This window comes from Martes martes (assembly GCF_963455335.1).
Source record: "Martes martes genome assembly, chromosome: 14".
Classification (NCBI taxonomy): domain Eukaryota; kingdom Metazoa; phylum Chordata; class Mammalia; order Carnivora; family Mustelidae; genus Martes; species Martes martes.
In genome coordinates this window covers 15,956,854-15,981,425 of record NC_137902.1, presented here as the reverse complement: position 1 = coordinate 15,981,425, position 24,572 = coordinate 15,956,854, and the positions used below count along the sequence as shown (strand labels likewise).

General features: G+C 49.8%; 1 protein-coding gene and 1 pseudogene across 2 annotated transcripts in view; one reads left to right on the top strand and one right to left on the bottom strand.

Moving 5' to 3' along the window:
- VWA2 (von Willebrand factor A domain containing 2) overlaps positions 1-24,572 on the top strand; it is a gene marked incomplete at its 5' end in the record, with an annotated part of 39,112 nt that overhangs the window by 316 nt on the left and 14,224 nt on the right. The window contains 4 exons of the mRNA XM_080822573.1: positions 3,944-4,018; positions 5,952-6,085; positions 12,546-12,655; positions 21,047-21,241. Of these exons, the coding sequence (XP_080678699.1) occupies positions 3,944-4,018; positions 5,952-6,085; positions 12,546-12,655; positions 21,047-21,241 (514 nt within the window). The remainder of the gene's footprint in view (positions 1-3,943; positions 4,019-5,951; positions 6,086-12,545; positions 12,656-21,046; positions 21,242-24,572) is intronic.
- On the bottom strand, positions 21,453-22,142 carry LOC308355448 (proteasome maturation protein-like; annotated as a pseudogene). The gene is made up of 2 exons: positions 22,090-22,142; positions 21,453-21,895 (listed from the first exon to the last, which is right to left on the bottom strand). The product of its transcript is annotated as a proteasome maturation protein-like (transcript).

Here is a 24,572-nt window from a genome sequence, read left to right as displayed (position 1 = left end):
TGGTTAGGTGTCCAACACTTGATTTTGGCTCAGGTCATCTCAGGGTCATGAGATCGAGCCTCACGTTGGGCTCTGCACTCAATGGGAGGTCTGCTGGAGATTCTCTCCCTCTCCTTCTGCCTTCCACACACCCCCACCATGCTCTCTCTAAAATAAAAAAATAAATCTTTAAAAAAAAATAATCGAATCTGATCATGTCTGGACCCCTCTCCACCCCTACACCCTGCCTAGAATTTTTTTAAAGTTTATTAGAGAGAAAGCAAGAGCGAACAGTGGGGAGGCTCAGAAGGAGAGGGAGAGCAGGCTTGATCAAGCATGGGGTTCGATCCCAGGACCTGAGATCATGACTGGAGTTGAAGCCAGATGCCTGGGTCCCCAGGTGCCCCTTGCCTCAAATTTCAAATGATACCTCATTGCTCTAAAGAGACCTTGCTTGCTCTGACCCCAGGCCCCCAGGCATTGTCTGGTACCCTCTCCCTCTATGCCATAGCCCTTATTCCTTCCAGTCCCGCCCAGCCCCCTTGCTCCCTCTCTGCCGGGTGATACCTCTGCCTAGGTCACCCCCTCACCCATCACTGCCGGCCCAGTAAACTACTCATCTGTCAACACCCAGCACAGTTCCTCCAGGTCCCCCAGGTCAGGCCATTTCCTCTAAGACCTGTAGCCCTGGGCACCTCTGCTATGTAGTCCTTCTATATGAATTTTTAAAGACTTAGTGTCCATCTTCTGTACCAGATAGAAGCTCCATGAGAAAGAGATTCTACATGTTGTGTATTCACCACTGCGTAATCTCGGCACTCGGCACCCAGCACCAGGCCTGGCGCACAGAAGTGTTCCAGAAGGGCACAGATGAATGAATAATGGAGCAAAGCAACTTTGTTTTTACTCCGCTCCCAAGTTCTAGCCTTGTTAAAATGAGATGGTAGAGAGGAATCAGAGTTCAGGTTAGTCCTACAAGTAAGAACAAGTGGGCAGGGTACCCAGCCGTCCCAGTCTAGCTCAGGGTCCTCTTGTGGTCTCTGAGACTCTGCTGTGTTGAACCCTGTCACCACTGGCCTGTTCCCTGGGGGCGGGGGAGATAAGAGAGGCTGGCAGAGGGTGGGTGGTTGCTCAGCCCACCAGCCTCCCTCTCTAAGCCATGTGGGTAGACAGTGTAACATGGTAGCTTTGTGGTGAGGGGACTGGGGAGCAATGAGATATGTTTGGGGACAGGGCCTGAATGGGGTCCCTGGAGGCTCAGGCTCTGGTTCTGCTCTAGGTCATTGCAGAGTTTCTGCAGCCCCATCCAGTTTACAGAGCGCTTGCCCTGGCCATCTCTGGGTTGGACAGATGAGGCAGGGGAGGCCCAGTGAGGCCTGTGACTTGCCCAGGGTCACACAGCTGTTGGGAGCAGAGCTGGGACAAACGTCTGTCTCCTGACTTCTGAGCTGGCCTCACCACTCAGGGCTCCTCTAGGGGAGGAGAAGGTGCAGGAATCATCGGACTAGGCCTCTGCTCTCTGATCGGTAGAGTGAAAGGGTCAGACTGGTGATTCTCAGCCGTGCCCGCTCCTGAGCCCTACCCAGCCCTGCGGGAGATTGACGTTCTGGAGCCCAGGTAGGCGGCCTCCAGAGGCACGGCTGCATCGGTTAGAAGAGGAAACATCAGCCCAACATTCATCAGCTCCCTATTTCAGGGGGAAGCCCTGCAGAATTCTGAGTAACGTCATAGGGGAGCCATGGGGACGTCACTCATGGCACAAGGAGGGGTCATCTGAAGCCTGGCACAGGCCATAACTGCTGAGCACGTAGTAGAGGACACATTGGCTGAGTGACATCTTTAGTGAGTGGTCTCTGGTCACCGAGCTCCTCTGCCTTCCTCTCAGGGGGAGGCTGCTGGCCTGTCTCCAGCTGGGGAATTTGCTGGTAAGACTTGTAAAAAGGTCCAGCGCTTTTCTGTTCTTTGTAGGGCCTTGGAGATTCCTTGGCTCCTGGGCCCTTTGCAGTACTTCATGGACTTATTCGGGAAAACTTAGTGCGTGTCCATGGTGCACAGAGCGCTGGGCAAGGCTTTGCAGAGGATGGATGGAAGCGTTCCTGCCCTCGGGAGCTCCCAGGGCGGCTGGGCCGATGGGAGCAGCTCGGCCTGATGGGGAGGGGGCAGCCGGGCTGCGTGAGCCTGCAAGAAGCAGAGAGCCTCTGTGTTCTGAAAGACCAATGTGCTGAATTATTGAGTGAATTTTCAGGTTTTGATGCGTTGCCCAGCCTCTGTCTTAACATGTGCCATTTTTTATGCAAGTGGAAGGGTGTTTGTTTTTTTTTTTCTCCCTGCAAACCCAGTCTACAGTCTTTATTTGTAGTTTGTCTTGTTTCTGCCTCTGGTGGCAAAACCGCAGTGGCAGATTGTCCCAGACCCCACGAACGATATTTGATGGCTCTTGTCTGTGGGGCTAATGGCTGGTTCAGCATTTTGGCCAAGAACCATCCTGTGTGAGTGAGATTGGGAACAGGGCAGATCAGGTGAGTAAAAACCGACTGCTCGAAGGCTAGGTGGGGAGAACTGGGAACTGCTTTAGTTTGCACTGGGGAGTAGGGAGTGGAAAGGAGCCAAAGATGGGGCTGGGTTGAGCCCAGGGGGTGGCTGACTAAGGGGGGTGGTGTCTCAAGCAAGAGGCGTCCCCATCCTAGACCCTGACTTTTTCTTTTGGTTTCTCTCTCCTAATCACTTTCCTGGCAGTCCCAGAGCCCCTTGGGCCCAACATACCGGCCTGGTGTGATTCCCCAGCCCTACTCCCCATTCCCACGTTCCCAGCAGTGCCCCCACACCCATCGTTCCTTTATCTGCCCCCTGCCTGGCCTGCTCCCCTGCTCCGCCCACCTCATTTTATTTCCTCTGTGCTCACCCAGCACATGTGGACATTGATAAAGCACGGGGACTTCTGCCACTAGACATCAACCGTGTGCACGTGGCTTCTCGAAATAGCCCTCCAAGTGGCACCTCATGGCCTTCAGGACATCCACCATGATTGGCTCATGTTCAACAGTCCTGGGGCTTCCTTGACATATTACCCCTGCTCTCAGAGTTCATTTTGTAAATCAACCGTCATTACCATTTTACTGGACATCCTGTAAGAGAATGAAAGATGTATTCATGAACTTCCTTCCCCAAAACTTCTTGGCCCTTGTTCATATTAATCGCACTGAACAAATTTACCAGTGTTTACTGATAGCCCCATCTCACTGGGATTTGTTATCCCCACCGTTCCTCCATCACAAGTCACCCCAAAAGGAGAATCCTGATGTGCCTTTTCCCTTCTCCCTGTCCTTCCTTTGAATCCCTTCCCAGGTCTGATATTGCAGGGGCAAAGGCTATAAGCAGCTTTAGGACTCTTCATTCATGTGGCCAAACTGTTTTCTAGAAGGGTTGTACCAGTGTTCACCGCCATCACTGGGAAGGTTTCTCCTGATTTGATCTTTCCCCATTTACATTTAAGTGTAGACGCTGGTCGTTTAATTTCACAGTTAAAAGGGTATCTCATGGTTTGGGTTAAAAATGTTTTGTCACCTGTTCAAATATTTTCCCTTGTGCTTGTCTATGAATTGGATGTTTATATCCAAGGTTAATTTTTATGGCAAGGTGCTGCACCCTGGTTGGGGGGGGGGGCATCCAGTTATGCCTAACCAGGGGCAGAACTCATCAGAATCACACCTCACCTTCTATATATATTTTTAATTTTTTGCTTCAAAATACCCAAATTTAAATACCAAGTTACCTGACGGAAGTGAAGTCATTGGAGGGGTTACTTTATGCTGTCCATCTGGTGATTTTTGAGATGCAACATCCTTCAATTCCTTCACATTCCAGTTTTCCCTTTTCCTACCCGTTGGTTCTGGCCACATAATGTGGACTAAGACTCCTCCCCTTTCTGCTTTGCACTGACTGCTTCCGGTGTCTTCTCTCCTAGTGCCCCTGTCTCATCCGCTTCAGGAAGTCCACGTAAGCAGGGAGACGATTGGGAAGATTTCAGCCGCCAGCAAAAGTAAGCCCATGTGTTGTCAACCCTCTAGACCCCCCTGCTGGCCTCTGCACGACTCCAGAATGTTCCTGCCCCACTCCCATCTTCCTTTCACATTGTGGCCAGAGTCATTTTCCCCAAACAGGCCTGATCCAGGTCACTATCCTGGGTGAAAACCTTGGGTAAATCCTTGTTGCTGAATTTCTTGGTCTTGCTTGGGAATCCTCGGCTATGTGACCACCATCTCCCAACCGGCCTCCTCTCCCGCCATGTTCCTTCCTCTTCCTCCCTTTTCAACATCTACTCCACCTTCTCAAGTCACACCAGCCTGTTCCCAGAGACCTTGCGTGTCCCTTCCCTCCCTCTCTGGTGAAATCCCCCTCAGTCGCTGTCTTCTGGGTGGTGCCTTTTCTCTGACATCCTGACGGGGAGGTGGTAGGGCGCGGATTCTGGAGTTAGACAGCCTGCGTTTGCTTCCTAGCTCCGTTGCTTTCTTGTACTTTGGCCTTAGGGAAGTTACTGAATTGCCCTGTGCCCTTCTTGCCTCCTCTCTCCACTGGGAATAAAAACCATACATTTATTTAGGAGTGCGGTGGGGAGCTGGGGAGCTGATAGCTAAAGGGTATAGGGTTTCTTTTTGAGGTGATGGAAAATGTTCTAAATTTGACTGTGGTGAGGATGGAATGTATCTGTGAATATACTAAAAGCCACTGAATCATTTATTTTATTTTATTTTTGAGAGAGAGAATGCACAAACTGGAGAAGGGCAGAGAGAGAGGGAGAGAGGGCTCCCCAAGCAGGCTTGATGCTCAGCACAGAGCCCACCTAGCACAGGGCTCAGCCTCACAGCCCTGAGATCATGACTGGAGCTGAAATCAAAATGTGCTTAACCAACTGAGCCACCCAGGTGCCTCCTGAAGTATATATTTTATTTTATTTTATTTTTTTAAGATTTTATTTACTTATTTGACAGACAGAGATCACAAGTAGGCAGAGAGGCAGACAGAGAGAGAGGGGGAAGCAGGCTCTCTGCTGAGCAGAGAGCCTGATGTGGGGCTCGATCCCAGGACCCCGAGATCATGACCTGAGCTGAAGGCAGAGGCTTAACCCACTGAGCCACCCAGGCGCCCCTGAAGTATATATTTTATTTTTTTTAAGATTTTAAATAATAAATTTTAAATAAATAAATTTTAAATTTTAATATTTTATTTTAAATAAATAAATATATTTATTATTTTTTTAAGATTTTATTTATTTATTTGACAGAGAGAGAGAGATCACAAGTAGGCAGAGAGAGAGGGAGAAGCAGGCTCCCCAGTGAGCAGAGAGCCTGATGCGGGGCTTGATCTCAGGACCCTGGGATCATGCCCACAGAGCCCCTGAAGGCACCCCTGAAGTATATATTTTAAATGGATGAATTCCTTGGTATGTGAATTGTATCTCAATAAACCTGTTAAAATTTTTTTTAAAATAGCAGTCTGTCTTAGGGTGGTTATAAGAAAGTGTTGGGGGCAGTGCATGGCATAGAGGCTTGAACTCCGGGATAATCCAGCTTCATGTATCAGGGTATCTGGCTGGATCCTGGACTAGGTGTGGCCCCCAAGGGCCGGGACCAAGGCTCTTCAGTATCCCTCACCGGCCCAGCAGACCCTCCTCTCCTGGGGCTCCGTTCCCGTTGCTGAGTCAGACTCCTCCAGTACACAGACTTCCGCACGAGGCCTGTTTGTCAACTTTGTGCCCACTGTGGGGGCGGGGGAGTGTACTTCCTGCTGCAGAGCAGAGCCACCTCTGGCTGGGACCTTCTCCTGCGTTCTGTTCACGCATGGGCTAGGAAGAGCAGCAGCCCGATGCACCCCGAAGTTGTCTCTGCCTCCACTCTGCTTCAGGAGGGCACCCCTCTGGGGGACCGGAAGGCAGGGAGGCCGGTTGTCAGCCACTGTGTTCCACTCTCCCCTAGTGATGCAGTGCTCGGCGGCGGTGGACCTCCTGTTTCTGATAGACGGATCGTACAGTGTCGGGAAGGGGAGCTTTGAGAGGTCTAAGCACTTTGCCATCACGGTCTGTGACGCTCTGGACATCAACCCTGAGAGGGTGAGTGCAAGTCTTGTCATCCTTGCATTCGGGCATCTTGGGTTGCAAGCGACAGAAATCCAGTTCTAAGCAGAAAAGGACATTCATGGGCGCCTGGGTGGCCCAGAGGGTTACGCATCCGACTCTTGATATGCGCTTGGGTTGTGGTCTTCTGTGGTGTCAGGGTTAGGGAGCGAGCCCGCCTCGGGGGCTGGGGAGTCTCCCTCTCCCTCTGCCCCTTCCCCAGCTCACGTGTGCGCATGCTATCTCTCTCTCTCTCTCTCCTAAATAAATAAATAAATAAATAAGTTTTTAAAGCAAATAGAAGAAGAAGAAGACGAGGACATTTTGCTGGCTTGTGGAACAGGAACACCGAGGGGGTGGTCCTGGTTCTAGGCATGGTAGGGTCTGAAGCCTCATTCTGTCCCTTTTTCTCCTCAGTTTTGCGTTCCTTGTTTGGGAACCACGCAGCCTCTCCTTACATGGCACATTTGCCCTGTCCTGCCTTTCAAGCTACTGATTCCAGTAAAAGGAAAATGGATTTCTTTCCCTGTGCCCGCAGCAGATGGTCCCAGGGAGGGCTGCCATTGGCCAAGGCATAGGTCACATGACAGTCCCTTGCCCAATCCCAGTAGTCAGGGGGGAAAGATGCTCTGGCCACGTGGGAGTCACTTCCCCACTGGGAAGAGGGGCTTATGGAAGAGCGGGAAAGGGAAAGCATACTGAGATAGACAAAAACCCTCCCTCTGAAGGGCAGAGCCCCTGTATGAAGTGGGGCTCCTACCCTGTACATTCGCTTGAGAGGAGTTACTCCTGCCAGAGTGAATCCAGACAGTTTGTTCATCTCGTGCTCTGCCTGGCTCCGCAGAGCTGCTCTCAAGCAGCAGCAAACTGTGCTAACTGTGGCTCCTGCTGCTGAAAGGGGCACCTTGGGACAACCCAATAGAAAAATGGGCAACGAACACAGTTCCCAGAAATTGAAACACAAGTGGCCCTTAGACACAGGAAAAGATGCCCAGCCTCACTCACTCTAACAGCACAACTGCCCCCAAAATACCATTTTCACTTTCTGGATTAGCAAAATCCCAGTTTGGTGACCTGCCCCGTTGGCAGATCTGTAGAAGCGGGTTAGCACTGACGGTGGGAGTATAACCTGGTGCAACCTCTAGGGAGGGAGTCCGGCAGCGTCCATCGGAATTACAAAGGCGTGGACCCTGTGGCTCAAGAATTCTACCCCATGGAATGTGTTCTACAGATACTCCCCCAGATGCAAAGTATTGGGCAGTTTTCCTTGCAGAGTTGTTTATGATCATAAAACGTTTCAGGTCATGCAAATGCCCACTCACAGGTGACAGGTGAATTCATTAGGGTGCATTCATAAGGGAAACGTGGGGCAGCGGTAGAAAGTGAATGGGGAAGCTCTTTTAGATGGAGGGGCACCAACCCAGATGAGACTAAAAAGTAAGGGGCAAATGGCATATGTAATGTGTGACTTTTTATGCAAAAGGGAGGTAAAAAGTACTTGGAGAGATCTGTAAAGAGGCTGAGAACAGTGGTTCACTGTTGAGGGGGAGGGCGGGAACTGAGCAGATGAGGTGCAGGTCCAGCGGGGGGACTCACCCACTTCCCTTTTTTTTTATACTTGATGGATTTTGAGCCGTGTGAACCTACTCTAAAGTCAAAATTTAAGAAGGGTGTTTTGATCTGATAAGCCGTTCTTAACTTGAATTAGAGACTACTTGCAAACAGGTTGCAGAAGGAAGTGGTTTTCCAAGACGACATTCCATGGTTAATCCCAGAAAAACCTCTAGGACTGAAGAGCAGAAGTGGTTTTAATGAGAGCCAGATTTTCTCCAGAATGGCAGGTAGTCTGGGGAGAGTGAGCCCATCACCCTGGACTGCAGGCCATCCGGCATGGCGGTCCGAAGACACCAGAGCAGAATCTATTCCATCTGGGCTTGGGCAGCCTGGAAGTTCCAACCGTAAAGCCATCGCAGGTCCTCAAAGGACCAGGGCCATGGACCGCTGAATCCCCATCTTCTTCTGCACAGGGTCCTGTTTTCCAAAGGAGGCGATTCCCCCATGAAGTTTCAGTAGATATTTGTGGAGGAAGAGCCATAAAAACCAAACTCTTGATGTTGACAGTGATGTAGTGTGTGTCCTGAAATGGGAGGCCTGGAGGCCCCAGAGGATGGTAAGTTGGGAGAGAAGAGCTGTGTGGAGTATAGGTGAACATTTTACAGATGAAGAAACAGGCTCAGAGAGGCTAAGAAACTGCCTGGGGTCACACAGTAATCGGAGGAAACAGCTAAGTGTGGAAGAACTGAGGCTCTTGATTCTGAGCTCAGGACTTGCTCCATTAGGTCCTACCCAGTGGGTAGCCCCTCGGTCAAGATGAGGTGACGCTAAGAAGTCATACCCTATCGCATGGCAAATGGATAGCTGGTATAGTGGCACTGTGTGTGTGTGTGTGTGTGTGTAATGTATAAGGGGTGGGTGCTGATGGAATTCAGCATCCTCCAACAGGGTGAGAAAACCACCACAAAAGACTTCATGGCTGGTGTGCGCCGGTGCAGCTGTGTCAACCACAGTTCCCCAGAGCTCAGGGAATTAAAGCTTGGTGTTGCCAGACCACATTTAAAATGTGGCATTATGTTCCGGAGGCTGATTTTTAGGCTAGAAATGGGCAAACCACTCAGTACCCACCACAAGGAGCCAGAACAGTGAGAGCCCTGGAAACTTCCATAGATGAAGGAAGCCGATGATCACGTTTAGGTGAAAGAGGGTGCAGAGTGGCTCTATTTCATTCCGACAGAATCTGGGCATTCAGAGAGTTCTGTTGAGTCTGGACCTGAGAAAAACTTTCTCCAGCAAGATTCATTGAGCAAAGGGTTGGGGGGGGGGTGCGGCTCTGTTCGAGTGAGCAAGTGAGCCACTGGACCTCGAGCTTGAGCTTGAGCCGCTCAGACTTGCTGGAATGCTAGCAAAGGGTGTTTGCAGGAGAGCCTTTAAAGGTGGTTCGATCTGATTCGTGCTTGAGGCTTTCTGCATTTGCTGCTGCATTTCTGTGCCTCCTTACACCTCCATGCACGAGGGATTTGTGCCTTATTTTACTTTCTAAAATTTAGTTTTAAGGCGCTGTAAGTTAAGGCTTGTTATGGATGTTGTGTTGTGGAGGTGGATAGAAGATGTTTGAAGTCTTCCTCCCAGTGATTAAAAGCTGAGAAGTTTGCTTCCTGGCTCCAACACAGTGACTGCGGCAGAGTGATTACAGAGCGCGAGAAATCCGGGCAGGCTCGCCCCTGAGCATACAGTCAACTGAAGATAAAAGGAAACTGCTTTGCTCCCAAACCACCAATTACATTAAATGTCTTAACCACTGACTCAAGCTATTTCTATCTCGTTTTATTTTGAAGTTGTGTCCTTCCTGTTTAATTCAAGTAAATACACCCAGCTGCCGGTCTCCAGGGAGTTTTGTTTTGTTTTTAAAGATTTTATTTACTCATTTGACAGAAAGAGAGCAATCACAAGTAGACAGAGAGGCAGGCAGAGAGAGAGGAAGGGAAGCAGGCTCCCCGCTGAGCAGAGAGCCCGATGCAGGGCTCCATCCCAGGACCCTGGGATCATGACCTGAGCCGAAGGCAGAGGCTTTAACCCACCGAGCCACCCAGCCGCCCCTCAAGGAAGTTTTTTAACTAAGTAATCCATTCACATGGTTCAGTTAAAACTCATTCAATGCCTAGTGTCCCTCCTACTCATATTTTCCTTCTTCCCAGTTTTCCTACCTGCTTGCTTTTTTTTTTTTTTTTTAAAGATTGATTGATTGATTTGAGAGAGAGCATGCATGGAGACATGCTTGGGAGGGGCAGAGGGAGAGAGAGTCTCAAGCAGACTCCATGCTGAGTGTATGGCCCGACACCGGGACGATCCCATGACCCTGAGATCATCACTAGAGCTGAAACCAAGAGTCGGACGTGTAACTGACTGTGCCCCCCAGGTGCCTGTCCCTACCAGCTTTCTTGAGCATCCTTCCAGAATCGCTTCATGCAAACACAAGCAGTATGAAGTGTATCATGCTATAGTCACTGTTCTATCCCTTGCCTTTTTCTCTTCACGGTATCTTGGAAGTCTTTCCATATCTAAGTATATAAGTAACATAGGCATTAATATAGATCTATATTATTTTTTACAGCTTATTAACATTCTGTCATAAGGATTTCCTGAGGTTTAATTAACCAATCCCCTACTGATGGACATTTGATATTACATGCTGAGCCTATAAATCCATTATTTCACACATAAGTATATCTGTAGGATGAATTCCCAGTAGCCCTATGTAATTGTAACTTTGTAACTTTTTAAAAAAGATTATTTATTTGAGAGAGAGGGAATGAGTGAGAGAGAGCCCGAGTGGGGCAAGGGGCAGAGGGAGAAGCAGATTCCCCACTGAGCAGGGAGCCTGATGCTGGGCTGTGTCCCAGGACCCTGGGATCATGACCTGAGCCAAAGTCAGATGCTTACCTGACTGAGCCACCCAGATTTCCCTGCAGTTGTAACTTCCAATAAGTATTGACAAATTGCTCTCCATGGATGCAGTAACATTTAGGTTCTTACCAGCAATGTTTGAGAACTTGCTAGTTTCCCTTGCAAACATTGTATTTAGCTTTTTGCTACATCTCCATGTGGTACAGTTAAGCATCTTCTCTCATACTAAAGAAACATTCGTGTTTCCTGCGTGATCCCTGTTCATATCCTTTGCCCATTTCTTCTAATGTGTTGTTGGTCTTTAACATATCAATTCCCAGACACTTTTTACATATTGGGAGAACTAACTCTGTGCCTCTGACTTGAGTTGCAAACAGTTTTCCATTTGTCTTCATTTTTTATTGCACAATGGCACGTTTTGCCCTGTAGAAATTTTCCTTATGTAGGCAGATTTATCAGCCTTTTCCTTTATGGCTTCTGGATTTCAAGGCATAGGAAGGTCTTTTTCCACTTTGAAGTTATGAAGAAATTCTCTCCAGTTTTCTTCCAGAACGTTCGCGGTTACATTTTTTCACATGTAGATCCTGACTCCGTTAGTGACTGATGCTCTGTTTTGTAGGTGGCTGTTCAGTTATCCCAGTTGTGCTTACTGACTGGACCATCTCTTCCCCACTAGTTGGAGATGGCACTTGAACCCAAGCTAACTTCAAGGGAGATTTCCAAACGGTTTTGTTCCTCAGAATCTCCTGAGCTTCTCTGCTGCTGTTTTCCAGCGTCCACCTCCCACACATGCCCACCCAAGACTTAAATTTCTTCCTCCCGAAGATGCTTACCAGCGCCTCCTTAGAACTCCCTGTTGAACCAAGATCCATTGGGCTGTGCTCGCCGGGAGTAGGTGCAGCTGGCCTGCTGGGGCGGAGTGCTTTGACGGTCCCCAGAGCACCAGGCCTGCTCAGGGATCCGCGGTGCAGGAATTCAGGTAGTAGGTAAAAGGCAGCCTGGTTGCTTAAATATGAATCATACGGCCTGTTTGCAACCTTGGCCAGAACTGGGGACGGGTAATAGAGTAGTGGCTGAGAATGCAGTTTCTGGAGGGGTTTTAGCCAGTGACTGGGTACAGGGCGTGGGCCCTCGAGAGGAGGCCTAAACGCCTATAGCCTTTTCTGCTCAAGACTGGCTGGCGTCCTCAGGGCCCAGAAAGTGACTTTATTCAGTTTTCCTTCTCTGGTTTTGGAGGGCGTTGGCGTTTCTCCAGCGGCCCCCGGAACGAGGCTGCAGAGTCCGTGTGGCATCACCCGTGGCTCTGGCTCCTTCGCCTGCGGGGTCACTTCAGCTTCACTGTCGTTTGTCCTCCAGGGTGACTCCAGTCTGAGAGCTGGCCTTTCCCCAGTTCCGCACCCCCCCGCCCCGACCCGAGGATGTGTGTGTGTGTGTGGTGGCTGTGGCTCCCTTCTGTGGCACCCCAGGTGCATTCTGCTGCAAGCCCGTGCAGGCTGAGAGGGCTGGAGGCACATTAGGAGGGTCCAACGGCCCAGTTCCCCCTCTCGCTAGGCTTGGGCCAGACCCGTGTCCTCTCTGCAGTTCAGTTCCTCCAGAAGCCACCTGAGTAGTGATGGCACCTGTGTGGGTTCAATGAAATAACGCATGAGATTGCTGAAAACAGTGCCTGCTCCTGGGAGGCCTTTGGACGAGTGACCAGAGACCCTGCCCTAGAGATGCTGACAGCCCAGGCGGTTGGGCTGCCGGAACGTGGGCTGAGAAGTTTGAATTGGTGGTTGTCCGTACGGCACGCAGGCCGACTCCCTGTTTCCTCCCAGATGCTCCTCCTGGTCTTTGGAACCTTCTTTTAGGGACACTGGAGAGCGCCCTGGCACTGGTAGTTGTTGAGTGGGCGGGAGGCGGGGTCATTCACCTTTCTGGTCCCTTCTTTTCCCTTAGGAATGTCTGTGACTTGACCTCGCTCTCAGACCCCTGGGCCCTCTGTCTCCTACTGCAGGTCAGAGTCGGGGCGATGCAGTTCAGTTCCGCTCCACGTCTGGAATTCCCCTTGGATGCCCTTTCATCGAAACAGGAAGTGAAGGCAAAAATCAAGAGGATGGTCTTCAAGTATGTATGATGAGATACCGCCGGGGTTAGGATGCAGCCAGTCGCCCTTAAAATCACTCCCTCGAGGGGTGTGACTGGCCCGAGAGCGGGCTGTGGTTTGGCTTCCAGAACCCAGCTATACACAGTTGGTAATGAGAATTCCCCTCTCAGGACTGCTCCTCGTTATTATGTAACAGCGTCCCGGGGTGGGGGTGGGGGGCAGGGAGTGTAAACGTGCAAGTTTAAAAAAGGAAGTCTTTTTGCCACTGTTGTGTGGAGTCGTTGGTTAACCTGAGACCAAGTAGCTGGTGAAGGTCGAGGTCGGTCAAGAGCGTGAGGTGGTGGGAAGAACACTGGCTCTTTCTCCTAGTTCTTTCCCTGGGCACCACTGTCGGCTGGGACAGATCACCATACTTCTTGGAGCCTTGTTTTTGTCTTCTAGAAAGAGTCGGCGTCGCTCTGTCATTAAGAATGCTTTAAAAATTTCTGAACAGCTATTTATGTTGCTTGTCTTCCAGCGTGACTCTGGTTTTGAGAGCTCATACACACACACGCCCTGTAAATTATGTATGTAGTGGGGTCGTACCATTATTCATGATACAAGTCAACTGATGTGTGTATATGCAAATACGCATATGTAAATACGCATCTATCTGGTATATGTTTTATATACATGTATATTATATACACACATCTGGCCCTATGTGTATGAAAGTGCGTTATATACTCATGCTACACACAGGCATTCACAAACCCACACCAAAGAATGCCTTTCCTTCCGCTCTGATCTCTGGATCCTCTGTGGTATCTGCTGCCCCTTGTGGTGTGTGCCCACTGGAGTGCCCCTGACGGCCACGGTCCCAGCCCTTTATAGCCCGCCACCAACGGCAGTTGCAGAAGCCCTGGACTCTGTGGCCCTTTCCCCAGTCATGGGCCTCTGTACATCTGCCAGTGCCCTCAAGAAGCCTGCACCCTCACACTGGGCATAGCAGGAGTTATGGGGGCCCTATAGGCCCCAGGAACCCCCAGTGACTTCATCCCAGGTTATTTATCCCAGCCCAGGGGTGCCCTGAACGGAATGAGAGGCAAGTCAAATGCAAGGAAGTACAAGGGAAAAGAAAAGAGCACATCGAAGTGTTTGTTAAAAACAACATTAGTGTACACTGATCTTTCCTAGTTCCCTTGCAGCCCTCTACCCTTGAGGCCTCTGAGAATGGTTTCTTATAGAGAAGCAGTCCTGGGCTCTGATACCTCGAGCAGCCCTTGTTAAAGTGAGGTCTTTGGCCAGGGAGTATGTCAAAATGCAGGTGCCTTGGTTTCCTCCCAGACCTACTGATTCCCTCTCCAGGTTTAGGATACTTGGATACTAGATACTTAGGATCTGTACCTTTTAAAGATCTCTCCCACTGCCCCCTGCCCTGTGATTATTATGCACATTAGCCTTTTAAAAACACCTTACTGACAACATATAATTTAAATACCATGAAGTCCAGACACTTAATATGGACAATTCAGTGATTCTGAGTGTATTTTCCAGAGTTACACAACCTTTGCTATAACCTAATTTTAGACCATTTTCAACATCCCAACAAGAAACCTTGTAAACAGACATTTGTCCGGAGAAGAGATATAAATGGTCATTAAGCACTTGAGAAGATGCTCAGTGTCCTTAGCCATTAAGGAAATGCGATCCAAAACTGTAATGAACCACCACCTCACACCCATTAGTGAGGCTAAGATAAATGGCAGATAGTAGCAAGTGTTGGCAGGGACGTGGAGAAACTGGAACCCTCGTGCACCGCTGGTAGGGTTGTAAAATGGTGCAGCAGCTTTGGAACCAGTCTGGCCGGTAAACACAGACTTACGATATGACCCAACGACTCTATTCCCAACAAACTGAAAATGTATACCCCTAGAAAAACTCGCATACTCATGTTCAGAGTAGCATTGTTTAGAATTGCCAAAAAATGGAAACAACACAAATGTCCAGTGGATGAACAGATCAACCAAATGTGGTCTATCAGACAATGGAATATATTATTCAGCCGTAAAAAGGAAGGATGCCGTGATTCATTCTCCAGCATGGATGAACCTTGAGAATAGGGGGCTTATTTATATGAAATGTCTGCAACAGGCAAATCCGTGGAGATGGAAGCAGATTAGTCACTACCAGAGGTGGTGAGGAGGGGAATAGGGAGTGACTGCTAATGGGTGTAGGGCTGCTTTTGGGGGCAATGAAATATTTTGGACTTGGGATGGTTGCCCAACTCTGTGAATATACTAAAAAAACAGGGAATTCTATACTTTTAAAAGGGTGAATTTTATGGTATTTGAAGTGTATCATTATTGATATAACATTTTATTACAAAAACATCTTTGTACCCCTTCTACGCATGCTAACATCGGCAGAAGAAGTAACCTGTTGCTTTAAGTTTAGAAATGAAAGTCAAAAGTTGGGTGACTCTGCTTCCATCATCTGGCCCTGCTCTCTTCTGAAATCTAAGCAAATTGCAGCAGATTGGTTCAAAAAGGTACTTAAGAGATCATCCAGGATCTATTCCAGCCTGTTCTTTTATGGGAGACTGCTGAGGCTGAGAAGGAGCAGGTGACTTGGCGAGGACCACAGAGGCCTGTGGCTTGTCCAGTAGATCCCACCCAGCTGTCCTTTTCCACCTCTTTCCACCCTCCCCTCCCACCCCCGGAAGAGTTGGTTGACTGTCTTCCCATCTGTGTTGAAAGTCATAATGAAGGGTTTGAGGGTATTATTCACAACATAGGAAGTCCAGAGACTCAGTAAGAAGGTGCCACATGAGGACACGAGGGATGGAGAAAGAAGCTTCTTCATGTGTCTGAACAAGGTCAGCTCTTCTTGCGCGGCTGTGTGTCGTTAATGCTCATGTGTCCTAGGATGACTATAAGAGGTAGCAAACAAGGCAAGGAGGCAGTAACTAATTTTTTGGCCACAGTTGCAGGGTCGCTGAGGACACTAAACATTAAGATGTTGTTATTAATCAGTACAGAGGAATGTTGGCCGAGTGGGAGTGATGACCTCCCTGTGACTCTACCCTTTTTCTGCAGTGAAATTTTAAAGGCTGGACTGATTGGGACAGCTCTACCCAACCCTCCCCCACCCAATATTTGCCTTTTTAGACCACAGCGATCCCCTGAAGTGTGTTTTGAGGTGGCTAAGGAACCGTCCTGACGATCCTTTGTCGTTCCTTTGCAATAAGAAGTTTAAAAATACTGCAATCAGATCTTCTAGTTTTGCGCCCTGTGATAACATAAAATCAGATAGAGCATGGCCAGCCAGATCTGCTCCGAATGTCCAGAGCTCCTGGCCAGCTGGCTGTGCAGCCTCCCTCAGTCATTTCCCTAATCTCCCAGGAATGCAGCTCTGATTTTCTGGGACTGCATTTTTTTTTTTTGGACCCCATTGGTAGCTTTATCAGAGTTTTACTGTATTTAGTTAGCTCTATTTAGTTACCTTAGCGTGGAGCCTTTTGTAGCTGCGGCATCCTTCGACTCACATGAACTGTCAAGCATAGCTTTTGGAGGAGTTGCAATTACTAGGCATTTTGTTCTGTTTCAACTTATTATTTGGCGTGTCTTTTTGGATACAGTTGCATTATTTTTCATGTTGATCCCTTTTAATGGTTCTAAAATTACCCAATGAATTAAACTATCATAGTATATTAAGTCATTCCTCTAAAAGGGTACATTTACATTGCTTCCGAGCAATGTCTTTGTCTATTGATTAAAGAAAGAGAGAAAAAAAATACCTGTAATCAAACCCCTCTACCTACAGTGAATTTTCTGATGAATTATTTTTCAGAATCTGTTCCATGGATTACTTGCATCCATGTAATCACTGGGGCAGAGGAAGCCAATTTAAAATGTAGATTCTCAACCTGATCACACACCCACCACCAGTCTGGAGTGTCTGATGATAGGATCTGAGAATCTACATTATTCTGCCTCCCAAGGGATTTTTTTTTTTTTTTAGATTTTATTTATTTATTTGACAGAGATCCCAAGTAGGCAGAGAGGCAGGCAGAGAGAGAGGGGGAAGCAGGCTCCCTGCTGAGCAGAGAGCGGACATGGGGCTCGATCCCAGGACCCTGGGATCATGACCTGACCCGAAGGCAAAGGCATTAACCCACTGAGCCACCCAGGTGCCCCGTCCCAAGGGATTTTTAAGCTCATTGGAATTTGAGACTAACTCAAAAGATAAACTTCTTGGAATAGGACTGCTAGTTAATTTATCATGGTAACTACCACTAATGGAATACTCACCAGGTACTGGGAGGTACTGGGTGTAGCATTTAATCCTCAATACTGTTACTGTCCCTACTTTAACAGGGAAGGAAACTGAGTCTCAGGTTAAGTAACTTTTCTAGTTTACTTGGCTAATAGATTTTAGATTGAATATTTGAGTCCCACCAGCTCTAGAGCCCGTGTTCTTTTTTTTTTTTAATTATTTTTATTACCATATAATGTGTTATTTGCCCCAGGGGTACAGGTCTGTGAATCATCAGGCTTATACATTTCACGGCACTCATCATAGCACATACCCTCCCCCATGTCCATAACCCAGCCACCCTATACCTACCCCCCCACCCCCCAGCAACCCACAGTTTCTTTAAGAGTCTCTTATGGTTTGTATCCCTCCTGATCCCATCTTGTTTCATTTTTTCCTTGCCTACCCCCCGCAACTCCCCTCCCTGCCTCTCAAATTCCTCATATCAGAGAGATCATATGATAATTGTCTTTCTCTGATTGACTTATTTCACTCAGCATAATACCCTCTAGTTCATCCACATTATTGCAAACGGCAAGATTTCATTTCTTTTGATGGCTGCATAGTGTTCCATTGTATATATATATCACATCTTCTTTATCCATTCATCTGTTGATGGAAATCTAGGTTCTCTCCATAGTTTGGCTATTGTGGACATTGCTGCTATAAACATTTGGGTGCACATGCCCCTTCGGATCACTACATTTGTATCTTTAGGGTAAATACCCAGTAGTGTGATTGCTGGGTCGTAGGGTAGCTCTATTTTCAACTTTTTGAGGAACCTCCACGCTGTTTTCCAGAGTGGCTGCATCAGCTTGCATTCCCACCAACAGTGTAGGAGGGTTCCCCTTTCTCCGCATCCTCTCCGACATCTGTCGTTTCCTGACTTGTTAATTTTATTATGACTGGTGTGAGGTGGTATCTCACTGTGGTTTTGGTTTGTATTTCCCTGATGCCGAGTGATGTGGAGCACTTTTCATGGGTCTATTGTAGAGCCCGTGTTCTTAACCCACGTGAATGGAAAAATGTTTAGAATCTGGAACCACACCCCACCCCTGTCAGGAAAGGTCTGTGCACTTCAGTCACAACTTCCCGAGACAGTAGTCAGTCTGTGAGCCTTCGCTTCCAGTCTGGTTTAGTCTCGTTTGAGAGGAATTGGAAAAATTTTGGAGAGACTCTGGCCTGGGACCTCTGTTGTCTGGAGCCAGACCCAGAGCTCAGAACGGACTCTGAGTTAGAAATGCTTCACAGGAACGCAGAGGTGGCAGTATTTTTTCTCGTCTCTCAGAGTTCAGATGTCTTTAGGAATCTCACCTGACCTGTCGAGAGTTCCGGGAGGAAAGGCAGGTTAGGGAGCAGAAGTGGAGGGGACAGACTGTGTGGGTATTTGTGTGCTGAGTGATACGAAGGGCAGACCACCCCCCCTGCCCCCCGCCCAGGCCAGTGCCGTGGGAAGCCTGAGCTCCCACGCCTCTGACATTTGAGTTCTCTCTAACCACAGTCAGGAGGCTCGTGGGACACACTGCCAGGAGCGTGAAGGCCCAGGGAGCTCTGTGGCACGGGGGCACCTTGGCTTTTGGTAAACAGCATTGGGACCATTTAGGTAGAACAGGGGTCAGCAGACTTTTTCAGTGAAGAGCCATCGAGGAAGTACTTCAGGCTTGGCCTGCTGTCTGGTCTTTGCGTAGACAACACATAAACGAAGGGGCATGTCTGTTTCCCAATAAAATTTTATCTATAAAAATTGGCAGACTTGATTTGGCCCACAGGTTGTAATTTGCTAACCCATGGCGAGAGAAAGACCACTGGCTTTGGAATCAGCCTGACTGTTTAAACTCCAGTTCTGACCTCCACTAGCTGGGTCAGAGGCAGGTGACTCGAATGGCTGCATAATGTTAGGGTTAAGAACTCGGGTTCTAGGGGTGGAGGGTCCAGGGTTCAAGTCCTGCCTCCACGTTCATGAGCTGTGTGACCTTTCATAAGGCCTTTCCCTGAACTCCCGTATCTCAGGGAGCTACGGTGAGAATTATTGGAGCTTAGCATCTGCACGCGCGCGCGCACACACACACACACACACAACACAGCACAGCCGTGCCTGCCTCATGAGAAGTGCTCTGGAAATATTAGCAGTTAGTATTACTGTTCTCTGGGCTGGAATTTCCTCATCTGTTACATGAGGGTAATATTAGCACATTTTAGCAGAGTTGAAGAATTACTTCAGTAAGAGGAGTAGGTGAGATACTTGGCCTGAAGGAGAAACTTGGTGCTAGTATTGTCTTTTAGAAACAGAGAAACAGTTTGTCCGTCCAGGGACCTTAGAGGAAGGCTCTTCATAGACACACGGGCTTTGGTAAAGGTAGTCGTCTTCTCGGAAATTGAACTCGCCTGGGTTGTTTTCAGTGTCTCATGGGCAGACCAGCAGAGCGTGAGGAGGGTTGGGGGCACTTGGTGTGCTCTGTTCCCCTTGGATAAGCCCCTTGCTCAGGCCAGGCTCTGCTCACCAGCCCCAGGACACAGCCGGTGGTGTTCCCCAGTGTCTTTGCTTACACACTTTCTCCAGATTGGAGTGGACTTTTCCCCTCCTAATCCACGGACCCACCAAGACCCCATCAGACACTTTCCCTGGTGGAGCCTGTTCCCGACAGCTCCCCCCCACAGTGAAGCCCCCATCAGAACTCTTGTTAATTGTCATCCTGTCACTGGTAATTTTTATTTGCTGGCAAGTCTTCTTCCTTTGGCGAGACTGGCAGTTCGTTGAGGGCTGGGATCATGTTATGCTTCCTGGTCTCCCTCTCACTATCTTGCATTTAGAGGGTCCACAGTAAACACCCATGGGCTGAAAACTGGCGTTCTAACTGATGCAAATGCTGATCTCTGGTAGACAGAGTCTTCGTTGTAGGAGCTCTCCACTCTTGCTGACATTTGCTAACTTAATGGAGCTCTGCAGAGAGAATTGCCCTTTAAGGGCTCACTTAGGACAGAAAGCAGTAAAAGTGAAGAACATTCTGGGCCTGGGCCATACATCCTTCCAAGCATACTCCTTGCTCTTCCCTCACCTCTCTGCTGAATGGAGAGGACTTTGAGGATGGAGAGGAAGGGGGAACCACAAAATGCAAGGAGCCTGGATGGATCTCTAAGGAGCTGCTTGGAGGAGAACAGAGCAGGAGAGATGCCCAGGCAGGAGGACCGCGTCGGGCTTACCTGAGAACTGAGCATTTTCGGTGTTATGTTTAAAAAGTATACACACGTTCACACATTCACACACGTAGGCATTCACATACCTCCTGTCAGTTAGATGTTTGCCCATTAGAAGAATCACCGTAGGGCCCTCTGCGAGGCAGGCATTGCCTGCACTGACACTCAGCGTAGCCTGAGAATAACTGAGCACCCCAGATCTTCGCTCTGTGATCGGCAGTTCAGAACGACGGTCTCATGGTTTTTTCTGTGTGTGCGGTGATTCCATCAGCCTTGACATTGTTTTCCACGTTGGATGTGTTTCCACCCATGGAAAGGTTTGGCCTAAAACCCGTTGTAGGGAATCACCATGTTCTGCGCACTTGACTCGGAGAGTTGGCGGTTCTCCCCCGAGGACGCCTGCGGGAGCCTCCTACTGTAAGATTTCATTCCAAGCTCAGTAGACCGTCCCTCGAATGGGGCTGGGATGAGGTGGGACCGCTGTGACGTCCCTGCCCTGGAAGTTGTCTGTCAGTTCAGCCTTCCAGCACCCAACCCTGAGCTGGAATCGAGCCAGGAAGGCCTGATCATAGACATGACCCCTGGCGCCCCCCCCCCCCCGCCCCGACCTTCAGATCAAAACCCTGCCCTTCACCCTTACAGATGCACACGGTTTTCTTCAGCTCAGTGACCTGCTTACCCCCCGCACCCCCACAAGGAGACACTGAGCTGTAGCAAAAAGGGGATGACACAGATGGGAGAGACGGGAGGTGGGTGTTAGACATGCGCACGATGAGGGTCGTCAGCCCCGAGCTGTCACTGGAGGCGGGAGATCGTGACGGTCACCAACAACGGAGAAGCCCCTTGTTTCGGTGGGTCATCCGGCCTCCTGTCTGTGGGTGACTGACTCATCTTTGCTTTCTCCCCCTGCATGAGCTCAGAGGAGGGCGCACAGAGACAGGCCTCGCCCTGAAATACCTTCTGCGCCAGGGCTTCCCCGGCGGCCGGAATGCCTCTGTGCCCCAGATCCTCGTGGTCGTCACTGACGGGCGGTCCCAAGGGCACGTGGCGCTGCCCGCCAAGCAGCTGAAGGAAAGAGGCGTCACCATATTTGCCGTCGGGGTCCGGTTTCCGAGGTAAGAGCCCCCGGGACGCTGCGGAGACACTTCACAGCCACGGGATGGGAGGGCCTGGGCTCTGTCTCCTCCTCGCTCTGTACGTCGTGCCCGTGCAGGGAGCGCCAAGTCTGGGAGCGTGTGTGGCCTCTGAGGACGGGGTTGTCAGTGCCCGAAACTTGAATCTCAATTCTTTTTTTTTCATGTGTCAGTACTTTTAATGTTGTGTGCATCAAATTAGGGTCAAAAGAGGACTATAAACAACACGCAGCCCCTCTGTTTTCATGAACAACACAACAGACAACAGTAAACTGAGTTTATATTCCACCATCAAGTGTGCTTGTCCCATTCGTTCACTTTGTGACGGGTTGTTAAGAGTATCTTCAAACCCAGTAGTCTCCTCATTACCCTTCAAAATGCCCAGCGAAAGGTTTGGAGCTCGGAAGAAGTGGAAGACGCCGAACCAGCTGCGCTGCCTTGAATTCCATTTGTAGTGTTAGTGGAGCAGACAGACCCTGGATGTTTCTTAGTGTAGAAAAATTCATTTTATCTTGGTTGAGCTGAAAATTTTTTTCTGATAATTCAAAAAGATGACCGGGCACACGTTCATTTTTTACACAAGGAAGGCCCTTTGGAAGAAGATCATGACTTTCAAAAGGTCCACTTGCAGGGCGCCTGGGTGGCTCAGTGGGTTGAAGTCTCTGCCTTTGGCTCAGGTCATGATCTCAGGGTCCTGGGATCGAGCCCCGCATCGGGCTCTCTGCTCCGCAGGGAGCCTGCTTTCCCCTCTCCTTCTGCCTGCCTCTCTGCCTACTTGTGATCTCTGTCAAATGAATAAGTAAAAAAAAAAAGGTCCGCTTGCTGAAAGCCCAGTAACCAGAACGCTGTCCTGTAACTGAGACCCCAGCCCTCCGGCGTTCATCTTCACTCGCTCTGTGGACAGCCTGTCAGCCCTGTCACCGTCAGCCGGCCCCGCCTCTCCTTGACTCTCAATTCTTCGGGGCAGAAATGGAAGTCATGGGCTCCTCTCATTGTACTGGGTGGGTCGGGGGATCCCTTGGGGCGAGCAGGAGCCATGAAGATCCTTTTCTGTCCTCCACATGCGTCTGCCGCTCCCTCAGCCTGGCCCCCCGAGGGACCTGGGCCCTGCCCGCCGCGCCCAGCTCCACCCCGGAGAGAGCAGACTCACGTTTCCAGTTTCCAGTTGAATAATCCAAGAAAGGCTTCTCATTAGCTTGAGTCACAGAGCCGTTCCGGAGGCCGGGAGCGTGGGGGTCTGGGACGGGCCACTTCCCAGATGCTGGCACGTGCTTTCCACGCGTCCTCACTGCTCTCAACCTTAAAATGGGAGGTGCCTTCGTGGGCCCCTCGTGGTCGTGGGTATTACGTGAAAGGACTCTGGTCCTGGTACTGTGCCTGCACACAGAAATCTCTCCGTTAATTTTAGTACATTTTTTATTCTCAGTAAATATGCCAGCTGCTATTCTGGAGTTTTCGGGGATACAGAGACAGTACCAGGTGCCTGCCCTCATGGAGATTCCATTCTAGGAAAGGAACTAAATGATAAACAAGTGAGTGAATAAACAATAATGTCATTTCAGGTGGAAATAAAAGGCAAAGGAGAAAAAGTGAGGGAGGAGGTTAACAGACTGATGAGAACCGGGGAGCCCAGCTAGTTTAGAGAGGGAGGTCTGTCAGGAGCTGACTTTTGAGGAGAAAGTTGAGTCAAAGGAGTAGCAAGCCTCCTAGACAGCCGGGAAAAGAACAGGATAGGCAGGCAGGTGGCAAGCACAAAGGTCCTGAGGCAGTAGCTAGCTTAGTGTGTCTGCCAGGGCGTGTCTGGATGCTGGTGAATGAGGGGAGGATTACAAGAAATGGGGCAGAAGAGGTAGGTGGGAGTCAGGTCCAGAGCCTCTGTGAGTCATAATCAAGACTTGGAAGTTTATCGTGGGTAGGTTGGGAAGCCCTGTGAAGGCTCTGAGCAGCGTAACGGCGGGTATTGGCTAACTTTTTTAGAAGATGACACTGACCGCCAGGTAGAGCATAGATGGGCGGGCTGAGGTGGAAGGAGAAGCAATACTGGGGGACGTGGGGCATCGAGGCAGGCAGCCTTTGGAGCTGCTCACGTGAGAGGTAATGGCAGTGTGTAGTGGGGGGCGCTGTGAGCCCCTGAGGAATGGTTGGACTGAGGGTCTGTTCTGAAGGCAGAGCCGAGTGGCCGCCGAGTGGAACATGGACGGAAGAGTCAAGGATTTTGGCTTGAGCCCCTCAGGGAGAGGGAGTGCTGTCTCCTGAGAGGGGGACGCCTGGGGAAGAACCAGGGAAGCAGAGTCCTGTTCCAGATCAAGTCTGAGGGGCGGGTGGGACGTCTGAGCAGGGAAACGGAGTCAGCAGCTGCTGGAGCCCGGGGCTCAGGAGAGGCGGGACAGAGACCCTGCCCTCGGGGACGGCATTTATCACCTGGAGATCTCCCAGGGGGAGTGCAGAGAGGGAAGACCCCCACGGCCCAGCCTGTGCAGTGCCAAGGGGACATCCCGGGCCACATCCTGGTGGTGCTGACGGTCCCCACCACCGTTGTCATGCTGTTGTTACTGGCAGTGAGACTGCCTCATGGTGGACTCTTCGTGTGTCCTCACACAGGAGGAGATAAACCGGGTGAGAGAGGAGAGGAGGGTGTTGCTTCCCGGCTCACCTCCCACCCCTCCCACACGGTACTGAATGGATGACCTTGGATGTCACGGTTTTGTCAGTGAGGCCGGAGCCTCCCAGACAGTGGACATATGTGGCCCGTTCAGGGCTTTCTTCTCCAGCTGCTTCTCAGACAGCCTGTGGCGGAGTCCAGTTTGCCTTGGTTTGTGTTCTAATCCATCGTGGCCTGGGACTTCAGAGAAATACAATACAAATGAACTACTAGGAAAGTAAAATAAAAAAACAAAGGCAGGGAGCTCAAATGTTGATTATTTGATCCAAGCAGACCGAAAAGGACTCCGTCAAGTCGCTGTACAACTAGGTTCTGAGGGTTTTTATTCTGTGTCTGTGCTTGTCTGGTTCTGGATGAGGGTGAAACAGGGCGGGGGTCCTGCACCGGCCCACAGACATACTTTGAGTATCCCTCACTCGGAGGAATCGAGAAGCCCTGGGTCAGGAGAGGGGACATTGCTCAGCCACAGCAACCGTCCGAGGAAGCCTGTTGGGTTTCCAGGCCCTCCTGACTCCGCGCCCCCAACTGCTGGTCAAAGGCCGGGTCACGGCCGACCGGCGGTTCTCAAAGTCTGTTTCCTGGACCAGCAGCACCAGCAAGTGAGAACGTGTTAGGAACACACACACACAGTCTGGCCCGACCTCGCTGACT